Genomic DNA, 21,407 nt, shown 5'->3' with positions numbered 1-21,407 from the left:
AGCTGGTTACAGATTTATTTGTTACAATATATAATATGCACAGTACTTATTCTAGTAACATAATTAATGCGTAGTTAATTATAACTGATTACAAAATAAAAAGCCAAGCAATAACAAGATATAAAACAATTTACACAATCAAATTTTAAAAATAATTCAATTACTGACTAATACTAATTTTCATTATATGATAAATAAACTTAAAAATAATATTTCAGTTGTAATTGCAACTGACCTATCATTACACTATTTTCATTTACACAAACATAAGTAATATATGAGTACTTATAATTTTATATTTACAATTTCAAATTTAATTTTATTCACTAAATTAAGTATGATCTTAAATAAACGTCAATTATGGTTAATCTTGCTTGTGCTTTTATTAGTATCATTCATTGCTTATAAGAGAATTTATATTTATCAGAAGTAAAATTTTTATTAAACCAGGTTATTTCCCATTATCTATTTTTTAATGATATTTTCATTGACAGCGATGATAATATTAATTTAATAATAATTTAACTGATAAAACAATTGAAATAAAAACTTTTCAGTTGTTTATTTCAACATACCTTATATTTAGAAATGCTCCTACAAAAATACTTCCAAAAAGTAATATTAAATCAGAAAAGTAATTACGTAGATTAAAATACAAAACAGTTTATACGTATGTATATATGCAGGGTTACTTATTTTATACCAAATTCATATAAGCAATTGCTGACTTAAGAAATTTTTTCCCTAATTTTGAAATCCAATTGGGTTTAAAAGTATTCAAAATATGAAATTTGTTATTTAAGTTTTATTACGAGATAGATGTTCTGATAGAGAAATAATGAAATTAATTAGTTTATAATGAAACTAATCATTTCAGTTGATGAAAGGGGTAATAATTTAAAATTAAGTCTCTCATTTGATTTTCTTAGCATTATATAAAGTGAGATATCAGAACTTCAAATTCAATGTCGGACGAGTGGCATGAATTGCCATTCATGGCACAAGTGGTAGCATCTTGGCCTTCATCCGGAGGTCCTGGGTTTGATTCTCAGTCACGCATGGCATTTTCAATCTACAAAAATTTCATTCATCTCATCCTGTGAAGCAATACCTAATGGTAGTCCTGGAGGTTAAAAAAAAAAAAAGAATTAAAAAAAATTCAATGCTAAAGTAATAATGAGCCTATTAGGGGGTAAGAAATATGCAATTCCTTCAATAAAAAGATATGTTAATAGTAAATTGTTCAAATACTCCTTTCCTATCTAGATAGAACTATAGCTCTAGAAGGGGAAGTATTATAATCGGTTCAATTTCAGCATATCCAGTTTTCACAGGATTTTGACAGCTAAGGAACCCAAAAAACTGGATGGAAATTTTCTGGATGTTAATGTTTGTATGCATGTGTGTGTGTGTGTGCTTGGTGTTGGCTTCTAAATCGCCTTATATCTTGATTACACTACTGGACTCTTTTTGATCAAACTTGGTCAGGTTCACTTCTACATATGGGGCATTGATACCATTAAATTTTCAACTTAAAAAGTCAAGGAGTTAGGCTGTAGAGAAGTTATGTACAGCCCAAAATTGTTACTCGGCCAATAAAATATTAGGAATGTGAAGTGAGCCGCACGCTGCATAGACAAGAGGTATAAGCAAATTATTTAACTTATAATTTTATCATACAGTTTTCAGTGTAATAAGAAAATATTTTTCAAAAAATCAAAGTTTTTATTTTTTAATATATTTTTTTTATCAAATTCCCCAAATGTAACTAAACTTATTTATATTTTGTTTATAACATTTTTTAAAAAATTTTATTTAAAACATGTATTTTATTTTTAAATCATATTATTTTCAAAATAAAGATCTTTCACAGTGTGTATCTTTAGTGTCATACGTTAAAAAACTTATGACAATTATGAATGTTGTAAGTAATTAATATAAAAAATAGCCACATAAACTGTATTATGTTAAGCAGTCATAGCCAATATACACAGATATTCATTCAACTGTATAAAATATATTATAATTTTTTATAATATTTATGTAAAATCTATAAGAGCCTCACAAAAGGGCCAGGCCTTGGGTTGGACATAGCTTTTCTGTTTTCTTTTTTTCTGTTTAGCCTCAGGAACCACTGTAAAGTATTATTTCAGAGGATGTTATGTACAAATGTAAATGATGTGTAGTCTTGTACAGTCTCAGGTCGACCGGTACAGAGTTGTGCGATTAATTGAAACCCAACCACCAACTACCAAAGCACACCAGTATCCACGATCTAGTCTTCAAATCTATATAAAGGTCATTGAATTAAATAAACTATATAAAATAAATATTTTAAATTAAGATGTGTTTCTGTGCAAGCCATGCATCAGTTTCCCCATTCCATTCTGGGAAGACTGTCCCAGAATGCAGCTTTAGCCAGATGACGGGAAAATCCTACAACTGTGTTGTCAGCTTTTATATAAAACAGTTGTAAATTGGATTTAATTTATCCAATTTACAAGTTGGATTATTCTTTTGTCACAAAAACTCAGCAACAGGAATGCTGAGTATAAACTCAGTTTCAGAATTCTGGAACTCCAAATATTAATATAAGTTTTTATGCTATGTTTTTGTCCATGATGAAGATTATTTAAAGATAAAAACCTTTCTAATGACAAATCAAATAAAATTTTATAATAAAACACTTTTAATATAAAATTAAGTTTATAAACTTTTAACTTGTTCTAAAGTTTATTATTTTCAGTCTATTGCATTCATCTTCAATGATTGATGACATGATTTTTTCACAAAATTTTTTCAGCAATTCTAATCTGTCTTGAACTGTACACGTCAATGATTATATTCTCAATCTTCTTCATTTTCGTCGATATGCCTGTTTCACTTCTTTAATTACTTTTTCATATCTGAACTTTCGGTTACTAACACATCGTCTCAGCATGCACATAATCATCCAGATTACATCTATTAAATGTAATTTTTGGAATCAATGGTCCGAATCCACTCAGAATAATAACTTACTTAGTTCACCGTCTGGCTTGTAATCTTTACTTGTAACTCTAGCAAGATTGGATTTTTGATACAGTTTTGAATAGAAGTTGAAGATAGATTATCCCATCTTCTGTTGATTAATCTGATGGCATCCAAAACATTTAAATTCTTTTTTCTTCTAAACAGCAAAGTAATTGTAATATTAGTAAACATCTGAAGTGAACTTTAAAAAAGAGTGTTTAATGCACAAAGAGTGGAGACAAAGATACAATTTTTATGTAAGTGAGGTTTTCCAGTACTGGGTGTGCTTGACAATTATCAATTAGCAGTAAAGTTTTTCTCTTAATTTTTTCTCAGTTCATATCCCAATTATGACTTTCAACTTTAAAAGTCATCCACACCATTGTATTGGCTAAGTACTTAACTGGAATTTTTTTGATGTTTTTAAAGTAACAGGAGTTTCTTGATTTTCCAATGACAAACAGTTTTCTTTTTTCACACAGAAGAGTAAGCCTTACTTTTGAATGCAATCCAACACATTTTTCTCCTTTAAATGTTTTGTCCAGAGTTAATTTATAAAATAAGACCATTTCATCAGCATTAAATATGTCTTCCCATTCATAACCCAATTTTATTAATGGCCTTCTGACTTTTAGCTTCATTATAAGCTCGTTAAAACAAACTTTACTATACATTAATAATAAAGGAAACCAATTTTTCTATTTTTGCTCGTTAAAACCAGATTCTCCTTACAAATGACCTCGTTACACTCGACTTATCTGTATATACAAAGTACAGGTTAAAAAATATTATTGTTAAATAAACTTTTCAAAATTTAGTTTTGTTTTAAATTATATTTTTATATATTTTGTGTTTATAAGTGAAATTTATGACAGTTTTATGCAGTTTATAAATAGATTTCAATAAAATCCAAAAATAAAATGAATGGATTTTGGGAAATTAAAATTGAATTGAATTGAATTTACTAATGAAGGATTAAATTTACTTTAAAAGTTAAAAATATTTTTAAAAATTTGTATATCTATTAAGTGATATAATCTTTATTGACAACATATTAATTTTATCAAAAATTTAAATATAAATAATTAACATTACATTTATATCCGTGAATATGTGTATGTATGTGCTTGAACAGTATTTCTTTCAAAGAAAGAGGACTTAAAATTTTCAGAACTGTTTAAACCTGGTTAGTTAGTTGCAGATAAGAAAAATTTGAAAATGAAGATTCACTCTTAATCCCTCATTTTCTTAAAGAAAATACTGTTTAACATTTGACATTACTTATGATTTTTCTTAACTGAATTATATTTTAAACATCACATTCCCATAAGAACTGATTTTTTCTAGATAGTAAAGAATCACTTTTAATATAATAGGTCCTAAATTAATTAACACAATTGTACAGGGTGTTACATTTTCTAGGTGTTGTAATTTTTGGTTACAGAAGCTGCCTGCGGAAAACTAGACTTCATTTCCTGGAAAAAGACTTCATTTCCTGATCAGCGCTCATCAATGTTTTTTAGGCAAAACTGAATTTTGTAATCTTACTACAATAAAAATATCTAAATTATAAAAATTTTGATGATTTTCAACAATTTCTCATTTTATTTTTTATTTTTAATTCTGTAATTTTAAGTGCAGTTATCATGCACTCTCTAAACTTCTTCAATTGAAGAAAAATAGAATGCAGACAAATAAATCTACATACAAATACAAACAAATTTGATACAGACAATTTAATTTTTTACAGTTAATTTAATAAATATTATTATAATTATAAATATATAACTACAAATACATCGTTCCAAGTCAATCTTCTTTTATACATTTAAACCTTATGATTTAGGTGGTTAATCTAAATGGAGGTGGAATTTTTTTATATTGCCTCCTCAATTCACTGTTTCATATATTATAAACTTTGTTTTTCTCTATGGATATTATTTATTACCTTCTACACATCCCTCTATTACCAGGTTACCTTAACTCTTAGCTAATTATAATTTCATAGTTTTTCTTTTCTTAAAAGTCATTTATACTCCGTACTTCATACTCCGTACTTCATTTTCATGTGATATCAGATTTTTCCTAAACCATTTTCTATTTGTTTAGGATTTTCCTATTTTTCTATATTTAACTGCCATAAATTACTGCACTCCTTCCAAATATTTTTAACACAATTGAAATCTATTTGAAAATTTTGTTCTAGCAAACCTCTTTTTGGCATTGAAGCTCTTTTTAATATCAATGGTAAAAGATCAATTTCGTAATTTTTATGTAATTAAAAAATTTATTAAATAATTTTGTTTCCATAAATATTTAAGATTTTTTTTTATTTCTATTTTAAATTTGTGCCACAAGCAACAAAAATTTGTTTTGATATTGGGTAAATTTAATTATATTTTATGTTTTTTGCAACATGCATTCTAATTGTATCAACATTTTACACATATGTAAAAAGTTCTGCTTTGTTAAATATTACTCTATTTGTTTTTAACAATATTTTACTAATAAAACAGTAGTTATCACCAAAAATTCAGAAAAATTATGAATAAAATATAAAATACTTGACATAAATTATGATTATGGCAGGAATATATCTCTGCCAAGTCTATAGCAGGAAATAATTAATACAGAATAGCATAAAAGGACTTGTAATTGAAATGATAAACAGTAATTATAATTTATAACAAATGTATAATGGAAGTATAATTTATTTGAGGTTTTATTTCAGTGATGAACAATTAATCAAACTATATATTTTCAAGCAAACTTGCAATTACTATTTTATATTTAATTAGATTAAAAAAATTAAATGCTATAAAGTTTTCACAAAATAAAGAAAGTGATCATATTTCACTGGTACAAAGTACAAATTAAATAAACGATTCTTTCTAAATTGCAATAATTAAATATGACACAATTTGTATTAAGTAGCAATTTTAAATGAAAATTTATTAATTTTATGTCAATGTCCTTCGCCTTTTTTACCGGTGACTCTTTTAAATTCTGACATATCTGTAGTTGGTATTGGTAAACCAATGAACTGTAAGTAATCAATTTGTGTAGTATCTGCACCACCTTGGTTATCTTGTATAAACAATTGAAGGTTATGAACATTCTGGAATTTAACAAACCGCAAATTGATTGGGTTGCCTTCAAGATCTTCAGGAGTTAACCTGTAATAGTAACAAAAATACTTAACTCAATTAAAATTAATAATAAACAAATTACAATACAGTTATTAGTTTGGGTTATACCCACTACATTAAAATTACATTCACAAAATCCTTTTTTTTTAAAAATTGGTTTATATAAATTTATGAGTTTTTAATGACAAATGAACCAAATTTAATACATATGTTTACAAAACAAATGTCGTAAGACTTTTTTTTACTTTTCAAACTACTTTCACTCATTTTTTTCACTATTATTACAAGTGATTTTTATTAAAGTATTTAGAATGTGGTAGAAGTGAGTGCTAGATTTGAACTGTACTTATTCATTTAGTTTAGTGTTGTAAATTTCATATTTTTAAGTGTGTTAAGATGTGTTTTTTTGTGCAAGTAAAATAGAATGATAATGGTGGTGGATTTATAATTTATATCTATGGTGTGGCTGGAAAAAATTCAACTTGTATGTTGATCTATGAAAGATTTTTATTTATTTGACGCTGTTCTAGTTTATCAATTAAAGAAAACTTAGAGTGGCTCAGTTAAAAAATTGCGTACATTATACAGTTTGATGATTTATATATATAATGGCTTATTTTTTGTCTGAAGGATAATTTGCATCTCATATTTTTCTGATGTGAAAGCTACTTTTTTGTAATCTTTATTTATTTATACTCATGTGGTATATTTTTTGTTTTGGTTACCTTTATTTTTATTTATTTTGTTAAATAATATGTAAATGAGTGTGCTGTTACATCTATCTGTGTGTGCTACATATCTTACAGTGCTGAGTTCTTCTATTTGGTCTTCAGGTGACAGGTGTGTTGAGTAGTCTGTAGATCATACTTCTAAAAATAGAATTTACATAATGTTGTGAAGTTTGAGTTGTTATAATCTATTAGTAATAAGTGCTTTCAATAGATTTTGAAAGTATGTCTTTTCCTGCTACTTTTTGTCATAGTGAGATCAAGATAATTAGTTTCTACTTGTTCATATTCACTAGTAATGTTTAATTTGTGGTAAGGTTTGTTTATGTACACTAATATTTTTTCACATCATTTTGTATTGACTTATTACAAGATGGCATCATATACAATTTTATCATTGTTGCTGCTGCTGCAGTCATAGTCATTATTATTATTAGAGTACCAACAAGTAATAGACAGTATAAAATAGGATGTTTAAAAGTAGGACTTTGAAATTCAGAAAACTTTAAATAGCAGTATTAAAAATCCTGTTCAGTGACTTTAAACAAGTTTTAATTTCATCAAGTACAAATTATCTACAGAAAATAAAACTATCACAAACCTTATTTCAGGTTACAGAAGTTTTTATAATAAATTCAAGTATGTAATAAACACAATTCTTATAAGAATACATAAAATAATTAATTATTAAACTTACTCGATTTCCTGTACAGGCTTGCTTATCAGTGCTGAATCAAAATCAAGAGTGTGAGGTTGATTAATGAAAAATTTAATATTTTTAGGTCCCTTATCTTTTGGAGCTTTTATTTTAACAGAATGAAGTTTAATTTTCTGTTTAAATGTTAATGACATAATCAGCTGAAAAAAAAGAATTGTTATTAAAATATTTAAGTAATGTTAATCTATTAATTATGTAGAATAATTGAATTTCTCAACAGAGTAATTGGGTATCATATTTCTTTTAATATGATTACAATTATGCCAGTTATTAGAGCTATTAGGGGGCATTTCTGTTGTTTCTGCCAAACAAAATGAGCTGTTACTGAAAAAAAAAAAAAAATGGTTGAATTATTAATCTGTTAATGTTCATGATCATTTCTTCATTGCATCGCTAAACTGCTTGTTTTTTGCATTTAAAAACAACAGATTCATTTCAATATTTTTCTCCGTGCACTGGCTGTTGGGCTATTTTGTTAAAGACAGCAAATACCATACATCATTTTATAACAAGATCTGAGTTTTATTCTGCACTTAATATAAAAGTATTTTCATGAATAATATTTATTTGATTTTTGAATCTGTTTGATCTTAGCAATTAGCTTACAGTGCATTTAACACTGATAAACCAACAGTTTGCTGGGCAAATTACCTGTACTCAGCAAACTGCATTAACTTTATCTGTTTTCGCTAACTTATCGTTTGTTAGAGTGAGAGCTTTGCTTAGTGATTTAAATGTTTGCTATGCAGTATTAATTAAGTGGAAAAAAACATTTTGTACAAAAATGTTTTAATCAAACTGTTCTATATTTTTCGACACATCACTACCAGACTTGGAAAAATATACAACTGATGTACAAAGAGAATCTCTAAAAAGTAAAAATAATATATTTTCTATTCTTTTAAAATATTAAACTTTCTTATGCTGGCACAAAAACTATCAATCTATTAAATCTAACTAACTTCAAAATATCAAAATTTATACAACTGAAAAATAATTCTTGCTCATTCTTTTTAGAGATCTCTTTATTTGAAGAAAGATTTTTTAAATATAATTTTTTTGTAAAAAAATTATCTATTTTAAATTGTTTAAGCATGAAAAATGCCAAGCTTGACCAAGGTTTAAACCTAGATTTTGGGAGGCTAATCATTTCCAAAACTAAATTTCAAATTAGACAAATTAAGACTGCATTACCAAATGTACAAATTCATTAAGTGTACTAGAAACATCCAAATTTCTATCCTCATACCTCTTTCATAAATATTGCTTACAACAATGTAAATGTTTCCCAATAAATATCCAGATCCATTTCTTAATTTGTCAAAGACAATTAAGAAATTTTAACAAAGATACAAACACTAACTTACTCTGATTTGGTTTGCTTTTGGGAGCAAGGTCAACAATGCCTTCCCCTTCCCAGATCTCAGAACATCTAAACAAATTCTATCTATGTTCTGAATAGAAACAGCTAAACTAACTAGGACTCAATGCCAAAACACGTATTTTGGTAAAGTAAGCATCCAAGCGAGCCCCTAACCACCTGGGTTGCAACTCTGACTACTAGAGCATCAAACACTCCTACAGCCACCCTTTACAGGGCCGGAAACCTAAGGAAGCCAGCAACTATATTCCATTCTCTCTGGGTTTTCCAAATGACTTTCAAATCTAGATCAGAATTAATTTTCATAAGTTTTTTAACTATTCTAGTATGTCTGGCTTCGTACTTTCAGCACTCACAGAGGACATGATATGAATTATCATCAACTCTATATTCTGGACATAGACCTGAGCCAATCAAGCCAACTTAACCCATTATATCATTCCAGAAAGAATCTATGAGATATGCTTATTAGTGTGGTGGTGCCCTGTTTTGCTGATAGTAATGGCATCCTCTAATGAATACTAATTGTGATCTTGGTTATTATCATCTAAGTTAGGAATTAAAAAATTTTGAAGCATGTCTAGATAAACTGTTGCCTCCTGGAAGAACGGGCTGCTGTACAGTCTGTTTGTTTAGGGTACAAAATAACTGACCTTAGAGCTATCACAAATGTGCTGCATAATTTCATAAGGAGTCTACTGATATGAAACGTTAACTCATTACTTAAACTGAAACACACAGCAAGCACGTTCCCCACCAGTAAATTTATCTATTTCTAATAACACTGGTGATAGCCCTGATGGCCGAATTCGGTACTAATGAACTACATGAGTGAAAATGTGATGTGTTTTACTATGAAACAAGACCTCAACCAAATAAATAAATAAATCTTTATATTTTTTATAGTTGTGAAGTCCTTTATCGAATCACCTGGTATAAAAGACTGGTTTTCTTTACCTCAATATCAGTTATTGAATTGGAATTAGCATAAAATTACTGCTTGTTTCATTGCTATAAACACTTTTAAAAATAGGTTAAAATGAAAAGAAACACATAATATTAGAGAACAGTTGAGAAACAACTTTGGAGCAAAATTATATCTAAAGCAACTGATGTGGATGATCTGGGTTTCAATATGCACCTATAAACAAAGATTTTTGTTAATCATGCTATAACTTATTAGGTAGTTTAGAAACCTGATTGATAGTTTCATTGTATCAGTCTTGGATAAAACCTTACCTAACATTTTTAAAAGAATAAACACATTTGCAAATAATCAATATAATACTTACAGATAGCATGCATATACAATAACTTACTTGTTCATCACAATCAGATTCTAAAAAGCCTTCGCTACTAGACAAACAATGCTTAAGAGGATGCTCATCAGATTCATTTAATGCTTCACATTGACCTTCCATAAAGAATGGTGTTAAATCCATCTATAAATACACAAAAAGAAAAACAATATTTAAAACACCAATCTAACAATTAAAAATCAGCTGCTTCAGATCATGCAATTATATTTATCCACATGCTCAAAATATTATATTTTTTTAATCACCTTTAGACAGAATCAATTGCTGGAGCAATTAAAGAAAAGTTAAACATTGATTGTAACAGAAAAATTATGTTCCATTTATTTATTATTCTCTTACCATAATTTTTATTTATTTTTTATTATCTGAATACCAGTTCTACTCAACTTTATCTGATTGCAGCTCACTGAGCCAAAATCCTTTTTTGTAAGCTGATCCTTTCTTGGAAAATTGTGCACAAAACTAATTTAAATTACAATTTACACATTTTAATTTACTTAAAAATGAATGCTTCTAATTCCTAAAAATTTTTAGTCACTTTTTTTAAAAGAAAAATATACAGTTGTGGCAATGAACCCGACAATTTTGCAACATTGTTTTTTGAGAGATTGAGCTGAGTAGGGATGAAACCACTACTGCTACTTTGTAGCTTACTGAAAAGTGTTAAGTTGCAATGTTGCAGTGGAAGGGTAAACAACATGCCTTTGCTGTGAAATTGTTACGTAATTGCTCAGTATGAATTTTGAAAACAAATCACAATAAATCGCAATCTTGATGCCAACAAGACTTGGATTATAAATTTTGAGGCACCTGGTTTTATGCTAAAGAAGAAACGTGGAAGAGTGTAAAAACAGTACAACGTGAATATTGCAACTGTGAGAAAGGCATTCGAGTGAAGTTCACCCTGTTAGACTGTTGCCATTCTGTGTCACTTGGATTATATGACCGCAGCATATGGTGAATTTTACACAATGACCTCAAATTTCACCCGTATAAAATTCAAATAATTCCTGCAATATATGAACATGACTATGAAAACAGGGTAAATTTCTGCCAAACTTTATTGTAGCAAATTGATAAAACCTTGTTAATTTACTGATGAGTGATGAGGCTCATTTTCATCTGTCGGGATTTGTTAAAAAGGCAAAAATTCCGATACAAGCTTCCAAAAAGCCTAGACTTCCCCTAGAGATTCTGTGAAGAGTAATGGGTGACTTTAGAGAGAGACTTACCAAGTGTGTACGGTGGAATGGTGGTTGTCTGTAAGATGTCATTTTTGGATGATACATTTTTCTTTTCAGTTTACTTAAAATAAAAAAATTGTAAATCCTTTATGTGTATGTTCATACTAGTTAAAACTAAAAAAATTATTGAAATTAAGAATGATTTAAAATAAAATAAAAAACATTAAAATGATAAAAATAACAATTCAAAATTAATAAAAAAAACATTAGTTATTGATTATAATAGAAATGATATATTGTATAATAAATAACAATCCCTTGGGGCAATGTCTCTCAACCTTTCAGTATTTGCAATTCTCAATCATAATTTTCATAATGCCCCCTCTCATACAATAATAATGTATTTTTATGCTAAATATACACTACAACCTTACAAATTACCAAGAATAAGTAAATTTATTGATATTTGGCAACACCGATCCACTGCATTGACAAAACCAGGATCAATGCCTCTTTATTGCTCTCTGTCTTACGTCCACCATATTGGACATTCTCGCAGCTTCACAAGAAGTTCAGATTTGTCTGGAATATCTGTGCAAATGTGTATAAATGCTGCTCCTCATTCAATTCCAGCCAATCTCAATCCTTCTATTACTATCAAATCTATTGTGAATGTGTATGTTGTAATTCATATGTTAATTGAAATTCACGGTAAATATTCAGGGCAGAGTAGATTTATTCAGAATCATGGATACATTTTTTAGTGAGTGTAAGGAAGCATTAGATGATAGTGAAGCATCAAGTGCCCAGATGAGCGTGGTTCCGAAAACAATCTCAAGAATACTTAAATTCTGGGTCTACCAATATTGAAGTAAATGAAGAAGAAAGGCCCCTGTGTGTTATTTGCTCAAAAATTTAGGCAGCAGACAGCATGAAACCTAATAAAATTAAATGATATTTGGAAACGCTTCATAGTATGTAACAAACCCTGAAAATTCTTTGAATTAAAATTAAAATCATATGAAAAGCAAACATAATTTAAAAAAAAAAAACTTTGTGAATGAAAAAGTTTAACTTGCCTCTTGCAAAGTTTCATATAAAATAACCAGATGTAAAAAGCCTCACTCAATTGGTGAAGAGCTTATTTTGTTAGCTGTAATTGAGATTGTAGAAACTATGTTTGGAGATAATTTTGGCAAACAATTGCAGTCCATACCTCTGTCAAATGATACTATTGTGCGTCAAATTGGTGATATTTCTGAAGATGTACAGCATTAGCATTTTGAGAAGTTGCATGATAGATTGTTTTCAATTCAGCTTGATGAGGCAATGGATAGCAATAAAGATGCTAATTTCATTACCTATGTTTGATTTTATGATGGTATGACAGCAGTAGAACTATTTTTCTGCAAACCAATAGAACTCAAAGCAATAGCACTCACATTATTTGCTATCTTAAATGATTTTATAAATGAGGCAAATATACAGTGGAAAAACTGCATCGGAATATGCACCAATAGTGGTCATTCATGTCTGGAAGATTCCAAAGTATACAAGCACTTGTGAAACAAAACTCTCCGCAGTATGTCTGGACACATTGTCATCCACAGAGAAGCTCTGGCTTACAAAGAAATGAATCCTGGTCTCAAATTGTGCTAACAATGATTGTAACTGTAGTAAATTATATCAAAATGAGACTCCTAAAATCAAGAACTTTTTCTGTACTTTGTAAAGACAGATTCTTATTCATAAGGCGAATATTGTGTGAGTTAACTTGAAATCTGTTCTGCTGCCTGGTTTGAAAAAACTGCAATACATTCAGTGTTACTATTTTATTGCGAGGCAAGATGGTTATCAGATGGGAAATTTTTGCAATGTGTTTATGAATTAAGAGATGTAATGCTATTTTTCTAGAAGAGGAAAACCAAGGGAAGCTAAGAAGTTTTGAGATGGAATTGAGTGACTTGGTCGACATATTCGAGAAATTTAAAACCTTGAATCTTTAACTCCAAGGAGCAAATACACATATGTTGGATACGAGTCATAAAGTTAATGCTTTTTGTAGAAAATTGGAATTGTGGAGCAGAAATTTAAAGCAAAAATCTAGAAATGTTTGCAAATGTGGATGAATGTGTTAAAACTTACAAGGCTGAAGAACAACATGTGAAAGTTATTTCTGTAGCCATTGAAAATCATTTAGCCATGCTGGCAAAGAATTTAAAAAAAATATTTTCCTGCTAACAACTTGGTAGCAAGTTACAAATTGGTTAGGGATCCATTTCAAAATACTCCCAAAGGGATCTCAACTGCTGAAGAAGAAATCTTCGTAGACTTCATGGCAAGTGGTGAATCAAAAATCTATTTAGTAATAAATCACTCTTTGAATTCTGGGCTGGGGTGGATGAGTTTTCAGCACTGAAAACAAGAGCATTTTGTATACTATTACTATTTTCAACATCCTAGCTTAGCGAAACCAGATTTTCTGTGGTGGCTGCTTTGAAGACAAAATATAGAGCTTGGCTAAATATTTTTTTTACTATTTATTGTGTCAGAATGTATTTTGTTTTTCTATCCTTTCAATAAATTAATAATATTTTGTTTTCGATATGCTTGCGTCCCCCATTTAGTGTTATTATGCCTTCTACGGAGATGCCCCACAGGTTGAGAAACACGATTTACCTTTAGGGGAATAAAAGTTTTAAGTAAGATAAACAATGACAATGGACAACAAAATTTTGTTTTTTTTTATTACAAGAATACTAACAGCTGAATCTTATTATGTTGATTTCAAATATGTAAGTGGTTTCTTTCTATCAAGTCCAGTGTTAATGTAATTACAATTTTTTTGTTGAAAGAAAAATGCACTGTGTTGGTAGTATGACAATATTTTACATACAATTTCTACATGCCTAAAGTCTCCTTCTTTAGGACATTGTGGCATAGTTTGCTGTAGGTATATTAGTCTTGAGATTTAAACAGTAGTCAGTCAGCATTCTTGGGTTCCATTTTTTCTGGTAGCGTGTTTTTACGTGGATATTAACTGATGAAAGTGTTCTCCATGTTCGTCACTCACAGCTCAAGATTGATATGGAAAAATCCACATAAGAATCTAAGAAATAGATATTTAGTGACATATTACATCAAAGTGCTTTATAGCATTTTGAAGGCCAGTTACAAGTTTTTTGTAGTTATCTGTTTTTTAAAAGATCTCCACGCAGTAACCTCAAATCACTCAAACTGTCTTCAAATTCAATTCAGTTTTCTTAATAGTTTTATTATTTTTTAATCCAAAAAATATACCTTCCTTTAACTTATATTAGGGGAGTTATGTTTTACAAAGTGAAATCCAGTCCCATCACGATTCATTACTTTAATAAAAATTTCACTAAACCTAGCTAATGAGTTCTGGCAGAAGGTAAACTTTTTCAGATTCAACTAGTACTGGACTCACAACATTCTTCTCTCCTAGCCAATATTTTTTTTTTAATGTAATGATTCTTTCTTTTTCTGTTGTCCCACCGCATAAGAAGCAACAAAATTTAGTAAACCCAAGCTGTAATCCAAGTTTTTATTAATTGTCAGTTGTCAATGGCTATCAATGTCAGGTCTCCACAAATAAGCAACAAATGTCTCACATCAAATTATATCCAATACAAGTTTCATATTTTCATATAATTCCTTAATGTGAAGAGAGCTGCAAGAGTGAAATGGATTAATGGGATATTATTCCCTACATGAAGAAGAACTGCTTTCAAACTACGCTTTGAGGAGTCTATAAAAAGATGCCACTCATTAGGATTGGCATTAGTTTTTCAAGGTGGCCACTGAAAAACTGAAGGATTTGAAAAAATCATACCTTTTTCATTTTCTTTTTTTTTTGTAGGTTACAGAAGTAGAACTCATTGAGTTTTTCTATTTCAGTGAAAGATTATTATTATTATTATTATAATTATTCAAACTCAGAGAAAATACTGGCAACATTTTAATGTTAATTATCTTCTATCAATAACACGATTTGAAATCTAAATGCACTGTGCACACTGATGCAGCAGTGGAAGCTGTATGGCAGAGGTTCCTTGAGGATCAATCTTCTTCTACCGTCATAATTCGCTCAATTAGGCTTCGCCAAAACATGCTTTAGAAGATATGGAATTGGATTTAAGGATGTTCCCATATAAAATGCAAATGGTACAAGCTTTACTACCCCCAAATGCTTAGCAGTGTCTACAGTAAACCATTTGATTTCAATACCTGATCAGGAATAACAATAATTTTTTGAACTTGATGAGTGATGAGGTCCATTTTCATTTAAACAGGTATATCAACAAACAGAACTACAGATTTTGCAGTACTGAGAATCCCAAGGGATTACATCAGCATCAACTGCATCCAAAAAATTCACAGTTAGGTGTGATGTTATGGTTGAAAGAGTTATTGTGAAAATGGGGAATGTCAGCCACGTAAGAATCAATACAGCCGTGCATAGAATGTTTGAAAATTTTTTACGCCCAGTAATTGAAGATAAGATAAACAGTAGGTATAGTTTCAACAGGGTGGCTCTACTATACACACACACACACACACACACACACACACACACACATACATACTGGAAGCACGACAATGGACCTCCTGGGAGAAATTATTGGCAAATGAATAATTTTAAAAAATACTGAATTTATTAGGCCTCGGCATTCACTTAATTTGATGGCACCACACTTTTTTTACTGGGACTATTTGAAAGAATGGGTTAAAATAAATAAACTTCAAACAACTCAATAACTTAAGAACATTCGAGCTGAAATTTTATGTTTAGAACCTGAAACCTTGCATATGGTCATGGAAAATGCTGTGAAAAGAGCCTTGTATTAGTGGGCTGGAAAATGGTGGTCATTTGAGGGATGTTTTTCACACGTAATTCTGAAAAAAAAGTCATTAATTATATTTCTAAATAAAATAATAAAAACACGTGTTTGTTGAAGTTATTTTTGTTTTACATCATTCAGTCCTTAAGTAGTTCCCTGATAGAAAGCAGCTAATTTAATAATGTTAATCTTACATGTCCTTGTAAACTTGAATCAACATCTTCACCATCTTCTGCAGTATAATGCTGTTTGATTTTTGATTCTAAAGAGGTTGGATCAGCTCCTTGAATTTTATCTACTCTTGTCTAATAAAAGAAAAAGAAATTAAAAACATTAATAGAAAATATGTAAATAAAATAATTCTTTTATTACAAAATAAACAAAACCATTACAGACTGCAACAAAAAGTAAGTAATAATACTTCTTAGTGTACTTGTCCAATATCTTCAGCCCCTTTATTTTATACAATATGTTTTTCTACACTATGTACTATAATACAATAATTATATAATACTTTACTATAAAATATTTTATGACCCTGAATGCTACTGGCAGCACCTTTTTCAAGCAATGTTGTTTTTTCAAATGAAGTTGAAAAAGTCGGAAAAGTACTTATCTCCACGTGGTGTAGTTGGACAGGTTATTATAGTAATATATTATAACTGAACTAAACATAACAATCCTCTTACTTTAAATAGTGAAAGTGTATCTTGGACAGTTGGAAGACCATCCAGACAAACAAGTATAATATAGTCTGTTATGGAAAGTACTTTGTATAGGAGATTTATCCCAAGAGGGATCCAATCCTCCATTGATGGTGACACATCAGTATAAAGTGGACGTAAAGATTTTGGGGGTACACAGCATGAAATATTAAAAGTTACTTGGAAAACATGTTAACACATAACACCAGCAAAAAACTAATATCATTGAATAAAATTAAATTCAGAAAGATTACATAAATCATTACTGTGAATGTCCAATCACTGTTGAAAGTGGGAAAGCTTAAAACTATAGCAAACTTTCTTGAGAATATAATGATCACTGCAGTGCAGGAAACAAGATTCACAGACAACAATCCGTTTGAATCAAATGGCTACAGAATATACAAGAGTAGATCCACTAGCAAGATACTTTCAGGAATACTGATCTTTGGAAGTGGATTTATAGTCAGTGCTACAATCAACTCTATAGTGAATTTTGATCAAATAGATGAAGGAACATCAGCATAGATGTCTAAATCTGTCAATAAAATCTACACTATCGTGCGTATTACTATGCTAAACATTTATGCACCAACAAATGATAAAAATCAGAAGAAAAACAAAAGATAAGAAGTAGAAGAAAATGGATAAAGAATTTAGCAACAATAACAGAGAATACTGTCAAATATTAAAAAAAGAAAAAAACTAACAAGTATACTCCACTGCACTAGTACTAAAGGATCTCAACATACTCAAACTAGCTCACTCCAAAAATCACAAAGCATTGGGCAAAGGCGGAATAAAAGCTGAAATGTGGAAATGCCTAGATTGTGATATCCTAGGGTAAGGGTCACCGGGAAGTTTGGAGAACAGAGACGATCCCAGAGGATTGGAATTTGGCAATAATTCACCTGCTGCATAAAAAAGGTGATAAGTCTGATCCTAAAAATTACAGAGGAACCTTACTTCAGCAATGACATATAAAATCTTATCTAAGGCCCTCTTAAAGTAAGCTGAACAAAAGCTGGATCCTGAGTTGGGTCAAGGAGGATTTTGGAGATCCAGATCATATGCAGAACAAATTTGGAATTTGAAGTCAATAAGTGATGTAAGGAAGAAACAGCAAAAGAATACAACAATAACATTCACTGATTTTCAGAAAATGTATGACTCCATTAATAGCAACTCATTAATATCGACACTTCTTTATGATGTCTGTTTGAAAAACATCCAACCATATATATTTTTTCTAAATGTCATTGAATGTGAGCAGTAAAACTTGGTTAAGTGCAGCACAATATTGCATATATCTTTATTTATGACCTGAAAGAGCACATCAGTTGATACCCAGCAGCAATTGTGCGTGTGCTAATGTAATAGAAGCTTGTCGGAATTTAATTTTGTGCATAATGATAGAAAATGTTGAATAATGTTACTGCATCAAGTTTTGTAACCTTGGTAAAACACAAAGTGAAACAATTCGTAAGATTAAGCAAGCACCTGGGAATGAAGCTATGGAGGATTACACAAATCAAAAAGTGGTATAACTGTTCTCAAAGCTGCACTTCAGTTGAGAGTGACCAGTGTACTTTTAGGCTTATTGCCTATCTTATCAGTGCAGTAAGAGTACTGTTAACTAAGCGTACAAGGTAAGGTAGGCTGTCAACAAGTCTACCAGAATACTGGTCACTCTCAACTGAAGTTCAGCAATTTAAATCTCATCTGATATCTGTTCTGATACTGATATCTGTTACCAAAGTTTGCAATAAAAATGTAATGTTTTTTATAAATTTTGGGGCTCTCAATGCAACTGAGATTCAGATGTTATTGAAAAACTCTGAAACTCTAGTGGTAGGGACATAGTCTATGTGAGGGTCCCCAACATTTTTACAATAAGTTTTAAACTGTTGATGTGATTTGTATTGTCATGTAATACATACCACAGTTTTTTGATTAATATCAAATTAAATTTAGACAAGTCTTTTCCATTAGTAATCAGATCTTCAAGATATAAATAATGTTTAAATAATTTTATATTCAATATTTTGATGTAATACAGGACCTTTAGGAAGATGATGAAGAAAACATATAAAGAAAAAGATAAAAAAAACAATAAACAAACAATCACATCATGAAAACCAAAGAAAATTAAAAAAATTCTATAATTTAATTATGCAATTTAAACAAATACCTTATTTCGGTAAAATATGAATGTTGGCATAGCAGAAACTCCTTGTAAAGCAGCTGTTTCCCCACATTTATCTACATCAACCTTCAGAAAGACAGCCTTGGGATATTTTCTTGACAATTCTTCAAAAAATGGAGCTATTCTTTGACATGGACCACACCTTCAAAAAAAAGAGAAGATTTATTACCAGGAAATTGGTTAGCAGAGCGATCAGTAAATCAGTAATCTTGATTTTATTGGTAATGTTGTGTAAATGAAATACAAATTTTTAGTACAGATAACTGTACTACTTAATATGAAACATTCACTTTTGTGCTTTCAGCAATTTGTTTTTATTAGTTGTCTTATAAATAAGTGAAGGGATCATTTTCAAAGAATGAATAATAATGGATTCCCTAAACTTAAAAAAGGATTGTAAGGCTGGAAGGAGAAGTCAAGGGAGATCTTGACTTTTCTGAAATGAAATTAAAACTTAGTCGTTCATCATGGTGGAGAGGTAGCATTTCAGCCTTTAATCCGAAGGTCCAGGGTTTGAAACCTGGTTAGGCATAATATTTTTCATACAAAACTCCATTTCCATATCCATAGGATGTACTTCAAGCTTATGTGGCAAAATCATGCGCAAAAAAATATTTTAATGGGTTAAGATTATGGACTATAGCCTAATCCATCAAGACAAGAAAAGAATTATTGTTTGTGTTCAAAGTTTTCAAAATTTTTTGGCTAGGACAGATAGGATAATGTATTGCTAATATTAATTATTAAATATATTTACTAACATTAATTTTTTTAAGCCTGTAAATACAAAAAGTAACAACACTTTACACACAAAAAGAACAGCAGTATTAATGCAGATACTGACATATTTTAATGTTAGTAACCCAAGAAGCAGGAATTACATATATTCGAGCAACTAGAATATTATTTACTAACGCACCTGAATTCACTTCAATAGATTTAAAAATGTATTAATAATTCTTAAAGGTACTGCCAATTTATTACTTCACTACCTATGGATGATAAACACTAATCTTGTTTTGACAATATTTTTAAATTAAATTTATTCAATTCTGGAATAGCTTCATATTAAAAATTTTGAAATTAAGAGAAGCTAACAGCGCGACTGCAAACTTCTTCAGCTGTACTTAGCTCCACCATGAATAAACTTATACAATTTTCATAAAAAATAAATAAAATAAAAAAAATACTGTCATGGTAATAACATGTTCATGGTTAAACCAGGATATTGAGAGACTAACTATTTCTTACAGATACGGTTTATTACCCTAAGGACATATAAACAAAATAAAAAACATGAAGATAAAATGGTAATTCATATAAAAAGGACAAGATTTGTTTAATGACAGTTAAATTATAACAAAACCGGAGGAATACAGTCCTATTTACAAAAATGTTAAAATGACCCCTAGAACTTGATATTGCATTAACAAGATAACACTAGAAAAGTCTAAAGTTCATACAATTCAATTCTCTGAAAATATTACTTTTATTGTTTTTACAATGGAACTACCCTACACTTTATGAATGAATATAATGCTATCTTTCACTACTGTTTATCAATAACCCACTGAACAATTTCCCGCATTCAACTACTGTCTACAGTGGAATGCTAGTGATGTACTCTTCACTTGTTACGATGTGTTTATTGATAATGTCGTCACACAATCGCGTTGAAAATGGCCTCGCAGATCTACTCACTGTTATTGTGACTATGCCTAGCACGGCCTTGCAGAACTACTCACTGTTATCGTGACTAAGCCTAACATGGTCTCACTGTTATCGCTTGTTATCACAGCTATGATGAACATGGCCTTGCAGAACTACTGATTCTCTTTGCTGGTCCCTGGCAGTATTTATATTCCCTGGCTTGCAGAACAAGTACCTGCCTCATCCCTTTAATTGTTGAAGGATAATAATTTTCGGTGTCTGCACACTTACATTTTTTCACGACAGATCCACCAATCTGGGAATCAAGTATCACAAGAAAATTTCAACTTCTAGGCGGTAGTGAGGTGGTGCCCTGTCTTGCTGACAATAATGGCATCCAACTTGGTCATCATTGTCTGAGGAATTAGAAAATTTTGAAGCACATCCAGATAGACAATACAATTTACAGTTACTTCCTGGAAGGAGAACAG

At 29.8% G+C, this 21,407-nt stretch overlaps 1 protein-coding gene across 1 annotated transcript in view; it reads right to left on the bottom strand.

The window, feature by feature from the left end:
• Txl (Thioredoxin-like) overlaps nt 1-21,407 on the bottom strand; it is a 31,706-nt gene continuing 10,299 nt past the window's right edge. Inside the window, exons 2-6 of the mRNA XM_075368132.1 lie at nt 19,252-19,408; nt 16,551-16,661; nt 10,308-10,430; nt 7,587-7,747; nt 1-6,188 (exon numbers count right to left, since the gene is read on the bottom strand). Coding sequence (XP_075224247.1) covers nt 5,978-6,188; nt 7,587-7,747; nt 10,308-10,430; nt 16,551-16,661; nt 19,252-19,408 — 763 coding nt within the window. The 3' untranslated portion in view covers nt 1-5,977. The remainder of the gene's footprint in view (nt 6,189-7,586; nt 7,748-10,307; nt 10,431-16,550; nt 16,662-19,251; nt 19,409-21,407) is intronic.

The sequence above is a fragment of the Lycorma delicatula genome, chromosome 6 (assembly GCF_047948215.1).
Source record: "Lycorma delicatula isolate Av1 chromosome 6, ASM4794821v1, whole genome shotgun sequence".
Taxonomy (NCBI): domain Eukaryota; kingdom Metazoa; phylum Arthropoda; class Insecta; order Hemiptera; family Fulgoridae; genus Lycorma; species Lycorma delicatula.
Note: the sequence above shows the minus strand (reverse complement) of the source record. Positions and strands in the feature narration are given on the sequence as shown.